General features: G+C 45.7%; 1 protein-coding gene across 1 annotated transcript in view; it reads left to right on the top strand.

Moving 5' to 3' along the window:
• Positions 1–24,381, top strand: part of LOC147734647 (protein mono-ADP-ribosyltransferase PARP12-like) — a 235,978-nt gene that overhangs the window by 60,957 nt on the left and 150,640 nt on the right. Inside the window, exon 3 of the mRNA XM_086952946.1 lies at positions 20,508–20,643. Coding sequence (XP_086809072.1) covers positions 20,508–20,643 — 136 coding nt within the window. The remainder of the gene's footprint in view (positions 1–20,507; positions 20,644–24,381) is intronic.

Below are 24,381 nucleotides of genomic sequence, written 5' to 3'. Positions count from 1 at the left end.
CAAACAATCCAGTGGGGAGAATAAGTGGGCACGAAAAATTATCGTTACCCACTCTTTCTCTACCTGCAAAGAGAGGCCTTGTTCTTCCCTGTTTGCAGACAAAGAATCTCCAGACAATAATCCACGAACGACAGTTCGGGAAACAGTGGGGGAGGAAGATAGGCACGACGGATTACAATGGGGACAAAAGTCTGCGTTACCTATCCTTCACTGCTTGCAAAGAGAGAGCCTGTTTGTTTTTCCCCGTTTGCAGACAGTGAATCTCCAGAGGGTTTCAACAAAGCGTAATACTAGTATTATCCAAACAAAAACAATTTTCCTCAATTCGTTGTGTTTACACGACCTTACCCGGACCGCATGGACGGTTTCCTGTCCTCCGGATCCAGCGCCCGATCGTCCTCTCTCCTTCGTGTTGCTCGCGGCACTCCTGATGGTTCCCAGTCAGGACCGTAGATCACTCGAGAGAGGTCTGTTCAGAACTAGTGAAGGTCGGATGATCGGCTGTCAGACGAGGGTCTATCGGACACGAGCTCTTCCCGATCGTTGCAGTCGTTCACTCTGTCATCGGGACCTCTCCCACTGGATCCACGTGTCGCTGATGGGCCCCACGCTTTGGGACGCCAATTGTAGAAAAAGGTAGGGCTAGGACCTTTCTCAGGATTTGCCCGGCGCTAACCGCCCTTGTACCATTCAAGTTTACCAAGCAATGAGGCAGGCGCCGGAGACCAGAAGGCAGGAAACAGAAGTTTTATTCCGACGGAGCAGAACACATCAGATCAGACAACAAGGTATCATCTCGAGGTGCTCTAACAGCCTCTCGGAGGCCTGGCCTCTTATACACTGGTTTATGGCATGTGACCTTCCTTTAATACAATCAGATCTTTGTAAGGCAAGAAAAAGACATCCCCGTAATCCTAGTGTCAATCCCACCCCCATATACCTTCACAATAGAGGTCCTCAACCTGCTGAGAAAAGGAGGGGGCCATCACGCAGCTGAGTGTTCCGTCGAGTCTTAGGATGTGTGCGCCTGATCATATCACAGGGGGGTGGGGAGGCCTGGATCAATAGAGGGTCCTTTGAAGGAGAGCGACCTCATACAATAAAGGGCAGTAAATGATATCTCCCGGCTTAGGCAATGGCCTCGGACCTGTGTGGACAGTCGGACACGGGGTGAGGGGCCATCAATGGAGTGGTATTCATGCTGCGTGGACAATCCAGCGCAGGAGGGAGGTTTATCAACAGAGGGGCATTCATGGGAGGAGAGGAGGTGTTGGTCAGGCGCTGGCGTGACTCCCAAGGACAGGGTCATGCAGAAGGGTCATGCTCATAAGGAGGAGGAGGGAGGGGGAGCCAGGGTGCGCGGAGGATGCTTGCTGGGTCAGAGGGACGTGCTGGCGATCGATCGTGGACAGGGAGACCATGATATCTAAAATGGCTGCCGTGCACGTAGTACATAGGTGACAAGCTGGCGCAGATAATGTTCAGATCGCAAATTAAAATTCCACACCGTGACATAAGCCAATTGATGATCTCTGTGATTTCATTATCATAACTCATCAACCTTCATCTGGCCTATGTGTTCCCATGTGGGTAAGAAGATATTTGCATCCTTAGAAACGTAACTCTCTCTTTGTGAAATTTCACTTGTGATGTGGTTTATGAATGCTTGGGAGCAATTAAACTAAAATGGAATATGTTTTTTTTTTCCAAGACCTTTATTGTAGCAAAGTCATAACATTACACAGCCAGTAGCCTACAACCCTGGGGCCGGCTGCGAAGGTGGAATCCGCAATTAAAGCGCCTTGTACACAGATACAAGCAGTCGGGACGGCAGTGTAAAACATACAGTTGGGTCTTGTAACGGTATTTGTGTTTTTGTAGGAACCATAGGCCGCAACCAACAGACCTAGGTACAGTATTGAACTGGAGACCATTACCCCTGAAGAAAAAAGAAAAGATTAGTGCAATTCAAGAAACAACGGCTCGTGTCGGCACCAGCGCTCACATGAATGATGGCAATCGTTAAAGACATATCACCCAGGCGGTAGCTCAGGGACCCCTTGACCCTCCTCATCAGCCTGTCTTCCAACTAGAAAATCAGTGAGATAACACCAAAAGTCCTTAGGTCTTGACTTCGCCGGCAGGTCCTCCTCATAGGTCCTGAGCCTATCTCTGCAGCTGGCCATGTCCCCCAGCCATCTGGCTACAGTTGGTTTCTTGGAGCTATTCCAGCATTGAGCTACTTGTCTCTTGGCCAGCAGCAGCGCAACAACACAGAATTTACGTTTAACAGCCTTAAATTGGTCCGTTATTCCGAAAAGACCATTCTTATAGAACATAGCATGTCGGAGCTCAGCATGGCAGACAAAGCAATGAAAACCTCGCTCCAGTAGTTCTGGATCGCTGCGCATGACCAGGCCAGGTGTAGGAAGTCAGCCCCTCCCTCCCGCATCGTTTACACTGGTCGACATCTAACAATCCATATTTGTGCATGCGAGCCGGGGTATAGTAAGCTTGGTGTAAAAATTTGAAATGTATAATACGGAGATTGCCATTGCGGGTAAGGATTTGGGTTAGCGCGCATGCCTGCTGCCATTCCTGTTCATTGAGCGGATCGTCAAGTACCATGTCCCAGCGCCCTTTGGCTCTGGCCGTGGAGTAAGGCAAGTCCGCCTGAGCTGAGGAGTACAGCCGTGATACCATATGGGAGGTGTTTGGGGATGCAATTATCAGTTGTAGGGGAGACAGAGAATCTGGTTCCTGTGGGAAAGTGGGATAGTGTTCCCTTAACGCCCGTTTCAGCCTGTAGTATGTAAATATGAACAACGGGGACTTATTCTGTACATACGTCATGTCGTCTATTTCTATAAATTCCCCCTCACAGAATAAATCGCCTAGCGTGGATATGCCCACCCGTTGCAGCAAAGACATGCCCACCGATTCCCCAGTGACCGATAGAGCCTGGTGATGTGCCAACGGCAGGGATGGGGCAAACAATGGTGATTTATGTGTTAAGTGACTCAATTTGTTCCATGCTTTAATGGTGGTATCCACCGGATTGATATCCTGGGAGTGAAGGGGCGGGCGCTTATGCGTGAGCATGGACGTGAGGGGTACTGGCGCCGCATCATCTTTTTCAATAGCTGTGTGCGTGAGGTAGGGAACCTCGTGAAACCAGTATGCAGCAAATTGGGCTTGCGCGCAAAGGTAATATAATAAAAAATCCGGGACACCAAATCCTCCCTTGATATATGGGAGCGTCAATGTCTGTAGATCGATACGCGCCTGTTTACCTGCCCATATGAGCTGTAGCGTAAGTGTTTTTATGCGACGGAATACCTCGCCAGGGGGGGTGATCGGAATGTTATTAAACAGGTACAGGAACTTGGGCAAGACATTCATTTTGACAATCGCTATGCGATCTGCCAGGGACAGAGGGAGTTGAATCCAGCGCCGGATTTTATCTTCCAACGTGGAAATCACAGTGCCATAGTTCACCCTAATCACCACCTCCGGGTCTCTATGAAACATGACCCCTAAATAGCGAATTGGGTCCGTTTGCCAAACCAATGGATAGTCCGTGTGTATAGGTTCAGCCATATCAGTCAAGGGGATAATGTAGGATTTTGTCCAGTTGATGGCAAGTCCGGAGTGACCCTCAAACTTCACATATTCCCGTAGAAGCGGGTTTAAATTCATGGCCGGATCGCGCACATACAAGAGCATATCATCGGTGTATAATGATATGTGAAGGGGTCTGTCAGTAAAACGCAGGGCCGAGGATTTGTATTTCTGCCTGATCATACACGCAAGCGGCTCAAGGGCGAGGGCAAATAGTAGGGGGGACAGGGGGCAACCCTGTCTCGTACCACGTCCTTTAGGGAAATCGTTGGACTCGTAGCCATTCACTCGTACCCTAGCGCCAGGGTTGGTGTAGAGTAGTCTCACCCATTGCACGTATCTTTTAGGAAAGCCCATTCTGTTAAGTATAGTGATCGGGTAGCTCCATTCCACTGAATCGAACGCCTTTGCAGCGTTCAACATGATAGCTACTGCCCTCGTGGAAGGCTGTAGGTAGTGGGATAATGCGAATAGTGTCCTAGTATTGTGCGCTGTGGAGCGAGTGGGTATAAATCCTGACTAGTCAGGGAGCACTAAATTAGTCATTAGGGGAGTGAGTCTAACAGCTAGGATTTTGGCTAGTATTTTAGAGTCCGCTATTTTAAGAGATAGGGTCCTGTAGGAATCACATAGTTCGGGGTCTTTGTGGGGTTTTAACAATGTAATGATCACAGCTTCCCTAAGTGTGGGTGGCAGTTCACCCTGATCGAACGCTGCACCGAACATCGCCACCAGGTGCGGGGCTAGAATATCCACATAATGTTTATAAAACTCATTTGTGTAGCCGTCTGGCCCAGGTGATTTATTGTTTGGTAGAGATTTAATTATTTCCGTGACCTCCTCGACTGTGACGGGGGCGGCCAGATACTCCCTCTGAGAGTCGGATAGCCAGGCGAAGGCCACGTCTTCCAGGTAGCTAAAGATTTCATCGGGGGATGCTATAGAACGGGAAGCGTAGAGTGCGCTATATGTGTCAACGAAACAGGACAGTATGTCAGCGGCTTGCGTCTTATAGTCCCCCACAGTGGACTGTATGCGCAGGACAGTGTTTCGCTTTCTGCCCTCGCAAATTTTAGACACCAGGACCCCCCCTGGTCTTCCGCCCTCTCCAAAAGTTCTAGCAGAGGTACGCTTGTCTTAGTATTTGATTTCGTCTTCAACGTAAGCGCTATGTTCTGTGTGCAACAAACGCAGTTCGCTCAATAAGGAGATGTCCTGCGAGGCTTCGAAAGCCTTTTCTAGTTCCCTCATTCGCTTTTCTCGACTATTGATCTGGTGTCGTATATATCGCAGTGTGCCTACCGTAGTGCTGATACAGACCCCACGAATCGTGGCTTTAAAAGCCTCCCAGAGCAGGCAAGGGTCGTCTGACGATGGCTCATTCAGCTGGAAGTAGTCCACGATGGCCGTGTGTATAGTGTGATCATAATGTGTGTCAGTCAAAGCTCTAGAGTTAAATCTCCATTGGATAAAATGGAATATGTTATTGATTATAACACTACTCACAGCTCTGATAATTCACCTCTATCTTCTCCTGCTCAGTACACCTAACATGTGTCATGTCTTGATTTGCTAATATTAAGACTTTCACAGTGCATGTCTCTCTTGCGTGCCCTGAAATCCCTGTACTGAGACGTGCATGGGGCTTATCTAGACTCCCTGTGCCATGCACTGCTGTTCAGTCCGAAGACTGCCAAGGATCTCTTGCAGTTTGTGTCGATGTGAACCCCGGGGGAACAGGTTGGATTGATCCCCCTGTATCAGGCCACTAGTTGGGTATCTGTAGTGCCTGCTGCTCAGCCAGTGTGAGTGTGGTTTAGAATGTTGAATTCACTCTGGTTTATCCTCTTGTATTCTTGTGAGAGCGCCTCTGTCTCCTTGTTGGGGGTGTGTGTGAGTAGGCTCTTTGTTGCAGAGTCTCTTTTGCCTACCACTATTTTTGTGGTTGTGGGTGACATTGGTTTGTCACCTTTGTGGTAAATGTTTGTTTTTGACTCCTTGTGGATATTGTGGGAGTGTGTGTATCTCTCACTTTTGGGGGTGTTTGGAAATAAATGGCCATTGCTGGGTAGCCTCTCTCTTGCCTACCACTATTTTTTGCGGTTGTTGGTGTGCATCTCTCACTGTTGGGTGTGTGTTTGTGTGAGAAGGCTCTTTGTGTTGGAGCCTCTCTGACCTACCACTATTTTTGTGGTTGTTGGTGGACATAGGTTTGTCTCCCTTGTGGTCGTTAGTTAGAGTTGACTATGTTTTTGAGTCTCTCGTGTCTACCACTTTTGTGTGGTTGGTTTGTGAAGTTCACTTTACTTGTAGCTTTGCGTTTTTGCTGAGCATTTTCTGTGTGTTTGTCCTCTCTTTCCTCCCCCCCTTTAAGCTCAGGCGTTTTGGCCTGGTTGAGTTTAAGTGTCCTGTGGTGTGCTTTCTTCTGCATCGTTGTGGTTTGTTCCCCTGGTGTCCACCTTCATTTTCGTCCTGGCCAGCTGATATGTTTGTGTCTTAGGGGTAGGTTGGTTGTGCGTGTTGTAGGAGTTTGTAGGTTTGTTTGGTTTTGTGTGGTAAGGTGGGAGTTTTGTGTGGAACGGGAGTGGATGTGTGTATAGGTTGTCTTACTGCCTAGAGTTTGTTTTTCTTCTTGTAGGTACATGGGTGGGCATTGACGTTATACTGTTGCTTTGCCTTTTGTTGACATACATGTAAATTTCGTTTTCTTCTGTGCTTTCTTGCATTTTTGGATGTTAACTGGCAAGCCAATTATACTGTGTGTTTTCCTTACTTTCCAATCTTTCTGTTTTGCCCTCAACCATTCCCAGGTCTTTGCAATGGTACCTTTTCAGATTTATGTGCATGTTATTTTGTCTTTGATTTGCTTTTCACTTGTATCATTGCATTGTATTTTTGTTTAATATGAGGAAGGAAAAAGTGTTGTGCCTGCTGTTCAGCCAGTGTGTGTGTGGTTTGGAATGTTGGATGGATGATGCTGTGGAATGTAGGGTGAGTGGAGTTTGTCAGTTGGGAGAATGGGCTCCTGGTGGGGCTCTCTGTACCTTTTATCTCGAATCTACTATCTGAATAAATACCATCTTAAATTACCCTGGAATTGGATCTCCGTTTCATTTCAACAGTATCCCCCTGCAGGGGTTTGCCGCTGCTCATTGCTCCTGCTTGTTGTGGGTTCGTTGGGTCCTCCCCCCTCCCTTTGGAGGCCCTTTGTCCCCACTATAGCGCTGATCACATTGTTTTCAATAACGAGATTGACTGTGGATTCCTGGTAGTTTTACAGTTGTTCCTTGCGCATTAAGTTTAAGGATGCACTGAGTTTATTTGTCTTTTCTCTTTTCTTTTTCTCTTCATTCTTTGTTTTTCCTTATTCCTATATATTTGGATTGAATTGTCATAGGGCATTTGTGTATGCATTCTAAATACATGACTATCTAAGATGGATAGGGTTCCTAACGAATCCAGCCACTCCCTCTCACGTACTTTACTGTAGCGAGCATACCATACCTTCCGAATATGGAATTGTGACAGTGAACTCAGTGGAAAATGACAGTAATCTCCACGACTTAGAGGAGATCTATACTCTGATACAGTATTATGTACACAATGTGTTGATGAGAGAACAGTTATGAAATGTTTTAAAGATAATATTTCTTGTTGTGGATATGGAACTGTATTGATTATGATGTCATTTTTCACAAATGGCAATAAAAAAGATATTTTTTTTAAAAAAAAAGGATCTCTTGCAGTCTGACTATTAGACTGCCACCCCAGGACTGAGAAATCCACATATTTCTGGCTATGCATTTTGCCGTAGCCTAGAATGTACTTTTCTCCGTGAACTGAGACATCTACAGATTTCTCACAGTGCGGCTCTATTCTGGGCTGCACTATGTACGGTTGTCTCAGTACTCAGACTGTCACAGAGCTCTCACAAAGCCCCCTTTTTCCTGAACTTGCCAATACGTTGTTGTTCTTGTAAAGAACTGCCTGACCAGCTCCCATGATGCGTCTCTGTTCTGACCAGCTCTATACAGTATTACTCCACTACTGGGCCTTCTGTAGAGATCTCATAATACCCCTCCGAGTGTGATGTGCCATACACAGATGGCCTAGTAGTGAAACATTCAGAGAGGTCTCAAAATGCGTCGATATTAGACCTACACCAGGTCTAATATAGCCTGCTGTCTGTCAGCGCCATACACAATGTTTAATAGAACTGATGTCCTATAAGGGAGAAGCACAAATGGATAATGACATTTGGCAAAAGCAATGTTGTACTCTATAATCACTATCCAAAACATTCAGAAAAGGGGTAGGTGTTGGTGCCAGTAACTAAGACTTGAAGTTGACCTCAGTTTAATTCACCAGCTCCTGGTTCTCAAGTTGTGTCAGGTCAGAAGGAGCTCGATGGGTGACTTTCCTCCCAGTGCAGCATTGTGTAAAGTCAGAGGGAGCTGGTTGGTTGACACCCCTCCCTCTGCAGCATTGTATCAAGTCAGAGGGAGCTAGTAATGTGAAGTCCCTCCCTGTGCAGCATTGTATCACGTGAGAGGGAGCTGGTTAGGTGAAGTCCCTCCCTGTGCAGCATTTCGTTAATTCAAAGGGAGCTGGTTTGGTGAAGTCCCTCCCGGTGCATCATGGTGTTAAGTCAGAGGGAGCTGGTTAGGTGAGGTCCCTTCCGAAGTAACATTTTGTTCTGCCTCAAGCTTTAGACAAGCATTTACAATGCAATGGTCTCGGCATTCTTAAAGTTAGAGCTATTGGCATTGCTCATGACATTATTTTTATTTATGCTTTTGTTTTTAAAACATAAATAAATGGCATTGTCATTTACAATGCCTATAGCAGGTCATAAGCCTCCTTTTGTTGGAGTCTCCTGGCTGTCAGCAGTCAGGAGCCTTACACCTGATGCAAATGGAGCGGAGGGCTCTGTGCGTGTGTTTGGGGAGCTCTTTGCGTGTGTGTGGGGGGCTCTTGTGTGTGGGGGGCTCTTGTGTGTGGGGGGCTCTTGTGTGTGGGGGGCTCTTGTGTGTGGGGGGCTCTTGTGTGTGTGGGGGGCTCTTGCGTGTGTGTGGGGGGCTCTTGCGTGTGGGGGAATCTTGCGTGTGCGTGGGGGGCTCTTGTGTCTGTGGGGGGCTCTTGCGTGTGTGGGGGCTTTTGCGTGTGTGGGGGCTCTTGCGTGTGTGTGGGGGGCTCTTGCGTGTGTGTGTGGGGGGGGGGCTCTTGCGTGTGTGTGGGGGGGCTCTTGCGTGTGTGTGTGGGGGGGCTCTTGTGTGGTGTGTGGGGGGGCTCTTGTGTGGTCTGTGTAGGGGGCTCTTGTGTGGTGTGTGTGTGGGCCTCGTGTGTGTGTGGGGGGCTCTTGTGTGTGTGTGGGGCTCTTGTGTGGGTGTGTGTGTGTGCAAATGCAATACGTCTCACATTTGCGACAGAGTAAGCTATTGGCATTGTAAATGACAATGCCATATATTTATCTGTTTTCAAAACCAACACATAAATAAAAAGTTTGTCATTTACAATGCCAATAGCTCTAACTTTTCCGAAGGCGAAACCGTTGCATTGTAAATGCTTGTTTTCCCTTTGTTGATGAACTTGCCTGCTGGACTATTTGGAGCTGTCTGGTGGGAGACCAGACCTGAACTTTCCTGATTACAGCTCCATTCTCCTTGCCATCAACTTTTCCTTAGTGGTCTCCAACTTGATCCCTTTTCCCATGCTAAGTGAACTCTATGGAACCATCCTCCTGCTTTTGTTGTGGTAGCAAACTCAAACCTGAACCATCCTCTTGGTGGATTCTTTTATTCAGATATAGATTTAATTTGGCTAACTCTGTGGCTTTATACTCCGAGCTGTAAGACTCATGACTGAACTGCTTATAATGTGACTTATATGTACTGATTTTGGATCTTTATTACAATAACCTAATTATCTAAATGTGTCTGAGTCTTTTATTGTGTCTTAATATTTTTTCCATGGAAACTGTGCTAATAATTATCTGATGTCTAGTGCATGTCAGAGAGTGTTATAATCTGAGAATAATGTACTTAAACTTGATCACTAATTTGTGAGTTGGCTACTAATTATTGGTCCTCACTGAGTGGCCAACAGTTAAACACGAAATTCGTTTTATTTATTTAAATGTTACCTACCTCTAACCGGCCGTAATCTTTAGTTTACTGAACCCCCACCCTGCCCCTCCCCCTCCCCACATTAGCGCCCCGCAGCACTCCCACCACAGGCTCCTACTGTTGGGTTGATAGGGAGATGTAATGTGATAACGAGGACTATTTTTCCCTGTTATTTATACCTATTTTGGTATACACTGCTTTAGCTCCCCAAACGTTTTTTTGTAAGATCAAGACCAGTTGGCAGAAGTTTATATGGTCTTATAAGAAAACCCAATCCCATTTAAAAATAACCAACTATACTACAAAAAAACTACAGGGTGTTTTCTGTATTTTTTTTTTGGTCTGGTGGGCTAGTTTCTACTGTTGATTTTCCAGATGTTACCACAAATATTGCCTGCTAAAAGCACAAATGCATATAGCCTCCCATACTTTGCAAAACAGAAATGCAACGTGTCCGTAGCGTACAATTCCAAAACTGCCCCAGTTTTCAAATGGGAATCAGTTTTCCAGCTATCTGACTATCTATTTGGGACCACTTTTATTTGCAGCCCTTATCTGTTTTCTGTCCTAGTCACCCTCGCTAATAACAACACCTGAGAGGGAGACCTCGGCCTTCTGCTGCTCTGGTCGCTGTCTGATATGACGAATGGGCGCGCGCAGCAATGAATGTCAGCGCCTGGGGCGCAGCAGGTGACCCTGAGTCTGAGACCGGCCCTGGCCTCTGCTGGCTCTGCCCATTCACTATTTGTTGATGGTTTATGAGAGGGGCGATCTGCTTACATCGCCGCACCTTTCGCCACGGGGGGAGATGAAATAAAAATAGACTTGTCGACTCTCCTAGTTTAAGCTACCCATGATGTCACTCAGCGATTAAGCATGCTAAGCAAAAATATTTCTTGAGTAACATTTGTAGTAAAATGAGGCATTACATCATGCCATTGGGCCTATGTGAAAGACTTTCATCCTGCTATAAACATGGACAAAGTACAATAAAATCTCTATTATCGCTGCGCAGGGAAGAAATGACTTGATCTCACTTGCGATTAATGTTGTCCTTCATCGCTTTCAAATATGTTTATAACACATTATTTTTTGTTTATATGTTATTGCCATGTTACTTGTGCATACAATGTTTCGTTACTTCATATTCTTTCATCTCTATTTTCCTCTTAGTCGCCATTATTTTTGTTTTTTATTTGAACTCCTGCTTCCTATGAAGCAAACGGTAAATAATGTCCTATTTGTTATATGTATGCATTCTGATTTGTGCTGAAAGTGGTGGACACATGCTGATAAATGTGTAACTATCCACGTTCTGTAAAGTGTTCTAATGCACTCTTTGCCTAGATAGAAATCTTTTTTAACCTAAACAAGTAACGTGGGGCGGGACTGAGAAAACGAAACCTATCGTGGGGCGGGACTTCCGTTTTGTGAAGCCCGCGCCCACGGAGTGCCTGGAGGAGCACCGAGGGAGAGCCCCGCGGTCGGAGGGCCTTTGACCGGTGAGCGGAGGGGGGGGAGGGGGGAGGGGGGGGGGGGAGAGAGAGAGAGAATGCCTGTATGTCTGCGTGTCCGGAGGGCCTTTGACCGGTGAGCGGAGCGGGGGGGGGAGAGAGAATGCCTGTATGTCTGCGTGTGTGTGTGCGCGACGGCGGAGGGGTGGGGGGCGGGGTGCGACGGCGGAGGGGAGGGGTGCGACAACGGAGGGGTGGGGGGGATGCTCGGTGCACGTGTGTGTGTGTGTGTGTATGCATGCGACGCTGGGTTCGCTGTATGTGTGGGTGCGTGCGTGCATGAGCGCTCGTGTGTGTCTGTCGCTGTTTCTGCGCATGCGCGTGTGGTGTAGCTGCTTCCCAGGAGACAGCAGCTGAGCGCGTTCGCGAGCGCGTGGCCAGCGGAAATCGCCTCCAGAGAGGCAAAGCGCGCGACAGACCCTGTCTCCTGGGAAGCATCGTCCCTGACATAAGATCTCGGCGGAGACGCGCTTACGCGCGTCTTTTAGCCGAGACCTAAAAACAGTATGGTTTAGCATCTCTCCAGACATCGGCGAAGCATGAGTCACCAATGATTAATTTCTGCGGAGGAGCATATGTACAGCACAACACTCTGTTTGCATGACTAATGATTAAGATGTGCTTCAGCTGCGACCAACATGAAGTACTGTTGAGTTGGGTAACAATGAACATATTTTATTCAGTGCCAAGAAGACCCATCGGGGGTGAGCGTGCGCTTCACAAATACACGTTATGTTAAGTACAAAATAGAATATTTTTCTATTTTACCTGAAAATAATTAATAGCAAACAAGTATCAGGGTAAGTCCCATTTCAACGTGACATGGAAAAACATTTCCTAACAGCATTCTCAAAGCCAATGCAAGAGGTCTTTGTCTAGGCAATGTGTTTTAGCAATGTTGCACACCAGTATGGCTGCTGTTCATCATGGAAAACACAATATGAGGGAGGGTCTAAGGGGAAAGAAAGAGTTTTAGAGACCAACTTGCATCCTGTCCCCCAAACTAACAAGTAACAACACACAGGGGATGCTAAGGGTCTGAAAGGAGACTATAAAGTTATTAAACACTCAGTTGTAGTGTAGGGAAGTAATTGTTCTGAGGAGAGAAAAAGGCAACAAAGTAAGAAAATGAGATAGAATAAGGATACCCATCAGCCCATCCGTTGGCGGAGACTCATCATCTGGGTTATAGTTGGAAACTGGTATCCACTAGACACCTCTTCAGATCTCTTTCAAGGAGTGCTAGTATTGGATCCACCAGTGAGATAGACAGCCAGCAGGTAGTATTGGTAGGCTGAAGGGAAAAGTTGCAGTGCTCAAAAAAGTGTGAATGTGAAAGATAAATGTGATATTGTTAAAAATGCCTGTTATGATGCCAAAATACAACTTTATTGGGAGTGATCAACATAACGACATGATTAAAAGCAGAGTGAAGATAGTGTGGAAAAAATTTTACTCTCAACATGTTTCAGCCTCACAAGGCTTTCGTCAGGACCTATAATATACACTACTGCAACAGTGGACAAAGAAAAATAATTAATAGTGATGTAGACCTACCGGTAGATTATTACTATCTGGTAGTCTCATATCATTGTGACAAGAACTCTCCTGAAAAAAGAAAACAAACACAGTAAAACAGATGTAACCATGTGAAAACATTAATGCATGTGTAGATCAACATACCACACTTTGGTAAAAACAACTCACCCATAATTAATATGGAGACGGCCTCACCTCTCCTGGCGCTCGCTCAGGTCAAAGAGGCCCGCTCTAAACATTGGGAGGAAAAATAGATTGTATTTGTAAATCTAACCATCAAACATATAGTGAGATTCCTTTGGTCGTATTATTATATAAACTTGAGAAACCCAATGGGTTTTGTAGGCAGTTACTTATGGCAATTAAGGCAAGCAAAACATTAATTGATTCATAGTAGAAGGCTGGACGCCTCTAACTTGTGTGTATTTGTAATGAATGGCGCACTTGTTTGTAAAAGAGAATTTTTCATCCATACATCTCTCTTCAAGAGATGTATCCATGTGCAGCCACAATCATGGAGAAGAGAGGAGCAGCCATTCGCCAATCTTAAACACGCATCTTAAATGCGCATCCCCTCAAATGTGGCTCACTGGTTAGAGGCGGCAGACCCGAGAGCAGAGGACGGCTGGGACCAGGGTTCGATTCCCGGCGCGGCAGGTTTCTGGACCAGGGTCAGCGGACTCGGTAATTCTCTCGCCTCGGTGCCCACTCTGATCAGCGATCACACTCGGCAACTCTGGGCATTAGCTTGCCTCATCTTCACTAACGGCCCCACCAGACCGCCGGGGATGCCTGGTCTCACCCTGGAGATACCCATTAAAGGACCATCTCTCAGGGAAGCCAGGAAGGGTTTCGCAGCGGTCGAAGCGCTTGGGACCCTACGGGTAAGTAGTGCGCTATATAAATGCCTATACATACATTCCAATTGGAAAAGTGATAATCCGTGTGATGAGCCCTCTCAGAACAACGGAAAAGGACTCCAAACCTATTGCTAAAAAGCTCCAGAGTGCAGAGGCTCCACGGAGAACAATGCTGAAACGGGATTCAAGGCGATGAAAAGTGCAGAAAAGTCTGGGATTACGGCCGCCAACCTGTCCGTCGTTGCCTCGGTCTAGCATCTGAGCCGAGGGGAAGGTGGCGATCGTATCGGCCTAGTAAGTTGAAAATAAACACTTGCGGACCAGAATGGAACCGCATTGTGAAGCTTGGCTAGATATACTTAATGATGATTGGTTCGTTGTGAGAAACCGGAAACCGGAAGGTGAATATTGGCAACCGGTCTGTTGGTATGTGTTCAACATTCGCCCAGACTTGTTTAATTATGACCATGCACGCCTATAAACGTGCAGATTGTAAAGCTTGGCCGGAAAGCCCTGGACCGCGATCGGTTCTTTATAGAAATCGAAAACCTGAAGGTGGATATGTAAACCGTACACCGGAAGGTGTGGTGAAACATATAACTATACGCGCTGTGAGGCGATTGGTTCTTTGTAACAACCGGAAACCGTAAGGTGGAACATTCAATTATCCGCGCTGTGAGGATGTATTCAAAATTCGCCTGGTCGAGTATCATTAAAGTCATGCGGACCAGGGAGGAAAACTAGGTGGCCCGGGACCTTGTCATCAAAGAGCTGATTGCTTTATTTCATAGAGCAGGCAAGCGAAGAGAAAGTCATCCAAAAGCTTGAAGAGGACGAACATACAGGGTCTCAAGAGTACTATAAACAAACAAGTGTGCTCTGATTGGTCGGAGGGTGCACAACGTAAGGAGTTTATCTTGCGTGGGAGAAGACCCAGGCAAAAAATGGTACTCTAGTAGGGGGCCAGGTTAAACCACCATTGTAAAGCACCACACCACAGCCAGTATTAAAATGTTGATCTTTCTAATGCCGAGGGCATGTGTTATATGTGAGCATTATTGGGCTGGAAGTTTGGTTCATACAGAATTACGTTGCGTCTGTACTAATAAAAGGTGTATGTCCAGGCAGATATATGAAAACACATAAGAACCCACACAAAAGAGAGTCAGTTAAATACCAACTGTATGTGGATTATGGATTGTAGGGTGTGTATTAATACTCATGGACCTACATATTGGTGCCCCACAGGTGACTAGATCATGTAGATGAAGTGACATCAGCGCTGGATCCTTGGTATTTCATCGTTCAGCCCCACAGTGCAGCACTTTAACTTAATAAATCCATTTCTGTTCTTTGACGAACAGGTAATGAGAAAGGTCACTGACATGTAAAGGGATGAACGGCTGTTTGAGCACTAGCCATTCCATATCATCGGCAGAGTATTTCATCGTGAGGAAGTGATTGGTCAGACGAGTGGCCTGCTTGTTGCGCCTGATAGTGCTTTTGTGTTCTTGTATTCTTAGTTTAACCCTCCTGGTCGTCATGCCTATATAGCGAAGGACACAGGGGCAGGTGATTTGATAAATGACCCTTTCACTATTGCAATTGGTATGCCATTTCAGCACCCATGAGCGTGATGTGCCAGTGGAGGAGTGTGGCTCAATGGTTAGAGCGGCAGACCCTGATGCAGAGTTCTGGTCCGGGACCAGGGTTCAATTCCCGCCTCGGCGGGTCTTGGGCTCATAATTCCTCAGACCTGATTTCTCGCCTCGGTGCCTATTCTAATCATGGGTCCCACGCTGCAACTCTGGGCAATAGCTTGCTTAACCTCCACACCGGCCCCAACAGCGCTGTGGATGCCTGGCTTCACCCTGGGGGTGCCCAGGAGTGGACACTTCACAGGGAAAGCCAGGAGGGGTTCCACAGCGGTATGAGTAATAGCGCCAGGAAACCGCTTGGTGACAGTGCGCTCTACAAATACCTTGACATTTACATTTTACATTTACATGTGCCAATGTCTACTGTTAGCGTTTTTCTGGTTTGGGGGCATACTGAGCAGTTGCCACATGGATGGTGGCCTTGAACAGGGGGAAGATTCCACAGTGTGACTGTGGACTCGTTTGAAATAGACCGTGGTCTAGTATGCACTAGATCATCTTTTAAGTTCGCACTCCTCTTAAAAGAAAAGAGTGGTGGTGGAATTTTGTCACCCGCGGTGTTCAATATTCGCCAGTTTTGTCGGATGATTTTCTGTACTGAAGATGAAACTGTACTAAAGGTGGTAACAAAAGTCAATCTCTCAAGAGGCGGTTTTTCTGCAGGAATGGTTAGTAGAGCCTCTCGATGATTATTAGAGGCCCTTTTGCATGATTTTCTGATCAACGCACTTGGATATAATCGTTGTTTTAACTTGGTGGATAGATCCAGGGCTTGTTCTTGGAAATCAGATTTCTCTGAACAATTTCTTCGGACCCTGAGAAATTGTCCGAAAGGCAAGTTCTCTCTGAGGGAACATGGGTGGTGACTATTGAACCGAAGCAGGGAGTTTCTAGACATCGGCTTGCGGTATAGATTGCTTGCTAAATGACCATCTTTGGGAATGATCAATAGATCCAAGAATGGAAGTTGTGTATCGCTATATTCCACCGTGAATCTGAGGTATTGGTTCTGAGTGTTTAACCAATTTTGAAAAGCAAGTACAGACAGAATGTCTCCACGCCACACTACAAGGACGTCATCAATGTACCTCTTCCACAACACCGTTTATTGGTAATACGGGTTGTTGTGGTTGAGTACATACTGGGTTTCAAAAAGATGGACGTATAAATTTGCCAAGCTCGGAGCAAAAGTACTCCCCATCGAAGTCCCCGATATCTGGAGATACAGCGAGTCTTCGAATTGGAAAAAGTTCTCAGTCATTGCGAGCCTCGCCAACTCCATGATAAAATGGATGGGTGTAATGCTTTTATGAGTAGTTGTTTCTAAAAGTCCTCTCACGGCCTGCAAAGTTTCTTCTTGCGGTATGCAAGTGTATAAAGACTCTACATCGAAACTGACAAGGATGTCAGTCTCGGTGTTGAACTCCACTTCAGGTAAAAGGCGAAGAATGTCTTTTGTATCCTGGAGGTAGGTGGGCATGGTCTTCACCAAAGGTCTCAGGGAGACATCAACAAAAGATGAAAGGGGTTCAAGGAGTGACCCAATACCGGAAATAATGGGTCGTCCTGGGGGTGGCCTTGCTGTTTTGTGGATTTTGGGCAGTGCATAGAAGTATGGAGTGACTGGATGTAAGGTAACCAGAAACTTTGCTTCTTGAGATGTTATCCAGCCTTCCGCACTTGCCTCTTCCACTAGATTCTTAATTTCAGTCAGTAACGTGGTAGTGTAATCAGTAGACAACAGTGTGTAGGAGTTGATGTCACCTAATTGTCTCAGATATTCGGCCCGATAAGTGGTGGTGTCCTGGATGACTATCGCACCACCTTTATCGGCCGGTTTGATGGTAATATTTGTGTCTTTGGATAGGGTGTCTAGTGCTAGTCTCTCTGCTCTGGACATATTTTGAAAATTGTCGATTTTTGACAGTTTCAAATAATTAATCTCATGGACCACCACTTTTTCAAATGCTCCCACCTTAGATGGTACCTTTTGAAGGAGGGGCACAAAAGTCGACTTTTTCTTAAGGCCTGTATTCGTTTCTATTTCAGGCTGGTCCTGTTCCTTTCTGCTATCAGCAAAGAAAAAATTAAGCCGAACCTTACGGAAGAATTTTCCAACCTCACTGCGAAGCTGAAAAGCATCCCCATTATTAGTTGGTACAAACCCGAGACCTTTATTTAACACTTGATGTTCGGTGGGAGTCAAAATGCGTGAGCTTAAGTTGACTACAAGGTCTTCGTTACTTCCTGGGATGATTGTTATTGGCCTCTCTTGTTGCGAGTGTTTGGAAGATCTTGTTCGTCTGCTCATTACACTTGGGGTTGGCCCCTCCGTCTGCCCCTGTTCCAGCCACGGCCTTGCCCTAAAAAAGCCTGGCTGTCATAAAATTGGGCCTGCAGATGGTATTGGGACATGGGCGGTGGAAATTGTGGATATCCCCACGGGGCTGGTGGCCACCAGGGGCCCTGTTGGTACATATTGCCTTGCCCGGTGCGCCTACGATTAGGGCGATTATACCGGCCTCTTCCTCTCCATTGTGATGTACCGCTGGTATCTGAATCACTAGAATCTGAATCTGGATCGGAGGAGGAAGTTGAATAGTTTGACCCATAGCATTAAAAAGCAAAACAATCCCCACGGATAGATCAAAGGAAGTCGAGAAATTCCCTCTTTTGTTTTAAACTTCCAGGTCTACCAAGACAGGAGAAGGAGCGAGGCGACAGAGACAAAGAGGGATTAAGGGGAAGAAAAAGTGAGGGGGAGGGGCAGCAGCAGAGCAGGAGAAGTGAACACTGACTGTTGTTCAAAGAAAGAGGAGAGACCAAAGGTAGCGCTTCACTGGCAAACTCTGTAAAGTGGAGCTAAGAGCAGTTGGTTGAAGCCATGGTTTTCAGCAAGTGAGTCGAGGAGCAAAGCGCAGCAAGCTCCCACTTTGATACTGGTGAACTGGTGCTCACAAAAAGTGCTCCAATAACTTCTGGTCGGGTTGGTGCTACAACAGCATAACAAGCAGTTGCGGGAGTGTGCGTCCAAAGACAACATTTACAGCCAAAGTGTTTTTTTATTTTTGGACCCATTTCACAGAGGAACAAATAGAGGAAAGAGAGGGTAAGAGCCGTTTATTGAAGACCTGGTTTTTAGCAAGTCAGCCGAGGAGCAAACCCGATGCCGTCTGATGTCCTTGCTGGAAAATGATATTGCAGCGAGCTGCTACTTTGGAACTGGAGAACTGATGCTCACATAAATCACTCCAATACCTTCCGGTCGGGTTTATGCTACAACTGCAAAACACGCAGTTTTAGGAGAGTATGTCCTGCCTGCAGTGGCAGGCAGGAGAAAGTCCTTTAAGAAAATAGTGCTCACAGACTGTAAATAAAACATACAGAGTAATAACACAAGAAAAAGGGCCAGTCCTCATGGAAGGTTCCAAATGTAGAAAAGGCGGTACTAAGTAGGGACTACTAAGCCTTCCTATGAATCAAAAGCAACCATTTAGAAAGGCCAGTAACATGAGCCAATTGAAAAGATGGGTGGAAAATAGATGGAGCTTCAAGTCCATACCTGAATACGGCCTGTCTAGACAAGATGTAAAAAAAACATGAATGTAATGTAATTGGTGTTCTTGTAAATCGATTGAGTGTGCGCTATATGACACTGCCAAAAATCAAGGAATAATTTACCCTGGAGAGAAGGCAACATTGAGAAGGGGGAGGTGGCAGGAGAAATATGAAAAGCATGGCAATCAGAAACAAAAGGAAGCTGATACGAAATGAAAAAAATTAATTATGCACAAAATATGATGATCTGAAATCAAAACAAATACATTTAGCCAATATATATTTCTCTGAAGCACAGCACCAGAATGGTAAATTGTAGAACAAATACAAATGTCGATGCAATTAGCAGAACAATGTGGAGGAAACATTAAAAATACTGATACGAAAAACATGCCAATCGGAAACAAAAGAAAAATGGCAATACAAAACAGACACAAACTAAATAAAATTAACTAGTACTTCGTCAATGCTCCAAAACTATTAAAGGAAGTGATGTCATATGTATAGTAGCCAATTACGAGTCAACTCAATGACTGACAATCAAGCCTGCAAATGGTAAGTGGAGGTTAGGCTTCAAGCCCTTTTCTGCACTCAATACCCCTTGCAGCAACAGCGCATGCAAGCTGTTTAGGCGAGACCTAAAAATCAGACCTCGCATCGTACCTTCCCATCAGTGGCGGGAAGAACAGGGAAGTAACAGTAGCTTCACACGCACCATTCACCCCCAGACGACTCTTTCCACTGTGCACTTGTTAATACCATGCGCTACACTGCACCAGATATTTTTTCTCTGAAGTACATATGTGCTTTCTGAAGTCACACTCCTACCTGATATAAGTAGGTTGGCCTACTCAAATCTTTAGGTATAAGTGAGGCATACTAATCTTATAGAAAATACAAACATAGCGTGTCAGCAGAAAAACAAGGAGAGTGGATAAAGCTGCCTAGAAAAGTGTCACAGAGGAGGCAGTTGTAGGAGCAGTTCTGATTTGTTAAAAAGTAGTGTATTTAGCATCTTCCGAAAAGGAAAGAGTGATGGCTGACCCGTAATCACTTCTACTCTAAGTTGTGATCTGATGGCATTTTTCAGCTGAAGGCAGCATCAATGTTTAAATATATATCAATTGTGTCCTTTGAGATGTCATGAGTGATGTCATAGAGCATGTCATTAGTGATATAAGGTGAAGTCCTAAGCAATGCATGGCAGTGGTGCAAGTTATAGTTAGCTCTACCAATTATAACTGGTGAATTTCTATGTTTTGTTTTACTTCATAATGTTAAAGTTGTCACTGACATATTCACCTATCTATTACATTACTTTAACCTTTGGTTTTCTTCAGTGAATTTCTATTTTTTTTTTGCATAAAGTAATATTTAATTACCATACGTAAAGCCAACCCCCCAGCAACGCACGGCCTTCGGCCAGGCCCTGTGGTTGGCAAACAGCGTTTACTACGCATGCGATACTTCATATTTTCTATATTATTCTACACCAGTGTCTAAATCGTGTGTAAACAACACCTAAACCTCAGCGCCACATTCTCTTGCACCACTTTTTAAACCTTTATGCTCTCTCTCCCACCTTTAGAGTTTAGTGCGATAATGCTCCGTTTTCCATGTCTTCTCTTTCAGCAAGTTTTGTAGATTTTCACATGACATCCATTCAGAGGGCAACAATGCTGTGTTGAAGGCCAATGATATCAGCAACCTCAGTGAGAAGGAGCTGCGCGTTCTGCTACAACTCAATGATCCCTCCTGTCTGCCAGAGGTGAGCTGCGCAAGCTGTGGGTGATGTGCACTGTTTAACTCCTGGATGCTTAAAACTAACCTTCTGTGGCTTCATTCTCTTGGAGGTAACCATTGTGGCCTGCATTGAGATACTACTTTTAGTCTAGTACAGAGCAACAAGATCACAGAAAGCATTGAATAAGTCAACAATTGTGACTTTTCTAGAGTTAAACCTATTTTCAACTTTCCATACAGCACACGGAACATGTCCAACTGGGGCAGCAGTAGTGCACACCTCTTAATACACAGAGAACAGCTACAGGACAGCAGCAACAGCTCTCATGCTGGCATCAGCCAGGGTATAATTTAGTCAGCAGCAGTACAAGATTATTTTTGCTTAGAACAAGAGTAGTGTTACCAGCAACCTTGGAAACTTTACTCACACAAAGAAAAGGTACAACTTAGCCAGCAGCCTCTAGAGAACTAGTACTGTGCGAAATGAGCAATATATGTTTCCTTTACTCCCAGAACAGGTGTAGTATGAGTAGCCGTAGTACACACTTCCCTTCCACACAGAAAAGAGAGGTCAAGGGCAGCAAAAGTGCAAGCTTTGCTCTAAACAATGTAAGAATAGAAGAGTCAGAAGACATACCCTCACCCTACTGACAACTGTCCCCTCAGACCACTCCCTCCTCAGCATGCCCCCCACTGACACGCCCTTCACACCAAAGCCCCTTCTCACGTATGTCCCAGCTTACACCTGACATATCCTTCATTTCTGCAGCCTTTCACAGGCTCTCCGCCTTGGAAAGTGTAAACGCTTGTTAATAAGGTAGCGAAAAATGACGCCTCTTTCAATAATATCGATTGTAGGTAAGAAGTAAAGAATGCAAAAAAAAATATATCAACTTGACAAATGTTGCTGCCCCGGAGGAGGGCATCATCAATCATCATTATCATTGTACACAACACTAATCACTTATAAAGTGCTGCTAAATGGCAGAATATTTGGGAGGAAAGACAAGCCTGCAGCCTACTGCAGGAAGGAGTGAGGGCAGGTCGGTAGGGTTCTGCTCAGGAATGAGCATGCAAGGGGCAGGTATTGGTGGGGTTCTGCTGCTGGAGGGAATGTAGAGGGAAGGACAGGTAGGAGCGGGGAACTATCCGTGTTTAAGCCCTCCCCTGCTGATGACGGAACCGCTCCGTCATCAGCTACGGTTGGGCTGTGCTGATGACGGAGCGGTTCCGTCATGGCCTGGCCGCCGCACTTGCGCGGCGCTGATTTCGCGCCTGCGCGGCAGTTTTAATGAGCGGGGCGGGTCATGACGGAACCGCTCCGTCACCAGCACAGCTCAACCGCGGCTGGTGACGGAGCGGTTCTGTCACCAGCATGCGGCCGCCCCGCCCACTTAGCGCTGCGGCGGAATAGCTGCCGCAGCGAAAGGGTAATTTAAGTCAGTGGTTGATGGTGGGGTCCAGCACAACACTAAGTCTCTCATATCTCACACATAGTCATTGGTCTTGGGCTGAATGGGGCAGCCTGAAGGTCAGGGCTCTCTGAAAGTTGGGTCCCCTCTGGGCCGCAGTAGCCCGCACCGCGACCCTTACACTGCCAAAAGGGGATACTGTTGAAAAGGTGCTTGCACTTGGCTTGCCTGCTGCTGTGATTGGCTGTATTAAATAAGGGTGGCCCAGACAGGTCAAGACTATTACTTAGCCACTTAGATTTGGCATCACAGAAACTGACCTACTATGTCATATGCAGCGATTTCAGGAACAGGAAGCAGGCAGCCAGGCTCCCTCCCGACCATCTGTCAGTATTTTTCACTGACTATCCTGAATTTGTGTGCCTTGTCCGTGAAGACGTGAGTGGTCAACTACAGATTTAATACTTGCACAATGTTTTTCCGTCAGTGTACTTTAGAACAGGGTCAGTTGCTGTTGCTTCCATTGTTCTGATAAAGAAGGTTGTTTGTTTTTCCAAGACATCTTAATGATGGGCCATTAGGAGCGAGATGATTGTGTTTGCATCTGAAAGGCTATCTCTACCCTCTCACCACTAGAGTGTTTAACCCTTGACTGCTTACAAGATAAAACACACTGGCAAAGCCAATAGGTCTCCCCTGTAAGAGTCTTTGGCTTTTGCAATGAATTTTAGCCATTTAGTACAGGATTACCAGAAACCTTTAAAAGTGCTATGACATGGCCAGTGCTAATGTGCTTCTTTGTTGTAATAAAAATAAAATGGGGTAGTGGGTTGGGTACGGGACACCAGAGAGCCGGGAGGGTCTTAGAGAAGGACTGGGCTGGGGAGGGAGGTAACGCAGGATGGAGAGGACAAGCACACATACAACAGAGGGTGGGCAGAAGGACTTGATGTTGGCTGAAATTTCGGAACTGGCCGAAGGTGTTATACATGTCATGAAGCCAATTGTCAGCTATATTTCAAAATTATACAGAGTATGTTAATCCATTTAAAATAGTTGTGTGAAACTCTGCTTGCATATTTTGTGAGTCTTCAATCTTTCATTTACATCATGCATTTAAAAAAGCATTGACTATACAATCATTTTGTTTTTTGTATAGTAGGAAGTTTTATACTGATCTTCACAACACAACAAAAGTACAACATGGACAGCTGCTGTGAAACCTCTAAAACAAGGAATAAGTAAAGGACAGAGAAGTAGCAGGAGGAGTATCACACAATTCTCTCACACATACAGGATAGGTACAACATAGGTAGCTAACACTCTGAAGAAGGGTAGAGGGGATTTAAAGGACTCCTGTATTATTTCTCTATACAGACATAAACATACAAGAAGTTCAAACCCCTTGAATAAACATCCTAGACCTCTTAGGGAATTGCCAAACATTAATGTCATTGGTGAACAGTGATGAACCCTCACCTGTCTAGCGTGGTATCTTTCATCAGTGTTTTCCACATCTGGCACTGGAAAGCATCGAGCGCACTACTGTTCCCTGGCAATACAATCTTCTAATTGTGAGTTTTTCCGTATGTCAATTGATATTTTTCTGTTTTTAAAACTGTTAGACCTGTTTTTAAATTATGTGGGTGAGCTACAATGTTTTTAATCTGCATCTCCCCACCAGAAAATATAAAACAGGTGGATGAAGCATTTTAAAGGTCTCCGTTGTTATTTCATAAGATGAATCAACAGCAATGGAGTCACCGCTTCTTCATAGAACAGGTAGACCCAGGGCAGAAACAGTGCAACATCCCTCCTTCAGAGAACAGGTACCAGAAAGGCAGCAGCACCGCAAACGTTTGCCATCACAGGTCACTGACACTTTGGACAGCAGCAGTGCAAACCTTGCTTCCTCACAGAACAAGTACAGCATGGCGGGAGGAAAGCATGCTTCTGCCTCTCACAGAAGGAAGCAAGAGCAGTCTCCCATTCCTTGCAGAACAGGTCCAGTTGGGCATTAGTGCAATCTTTCATCGCATACAGAACATGTGCATTTGAAGCATGGTTGACGTGTAGGTTACAGACCTCTGTAGAACTCACTGTAGATGGAGGAGTGATTTAATTGTGAGTTCTGATACCATTCTCACTTGGGTGATTTTCCACATCAGCATCCTGAGAGCCCTGCTGCTCTCACTCAGATACCTGCTGCTTGAGTTGATTCTTTGGTTTTCCAGGTATTGAGAAGTAGGCAGTACCTAGCAGGTCATTTCTATTAGTAGCAACCTCGCTACACCCTAACTATGCTCCATATGGGAACACGTACAAACCTCGAAAAAGTTTTGAATGTGTGA

The sequence above is a fragment of the Lissotriton vulgaris genome, chromosome 1_2 (assembly GCF_964263255.1).
Source record: "Lissotriton vulgaris chromosome 1_2, aLisVul1.2, whole genome shotgun sequence".
Lineage (NCBI taxonomy): Eukaryota > Metazoa > Chordata > Amphibia > Caudata > Salamandridae > Lissotriton > Lissotriton vulgaris.
Note: the sequence above shows the minus strand (reverse complement) of the source record. Positions and strands in the feature narration are given on the sequence as shown.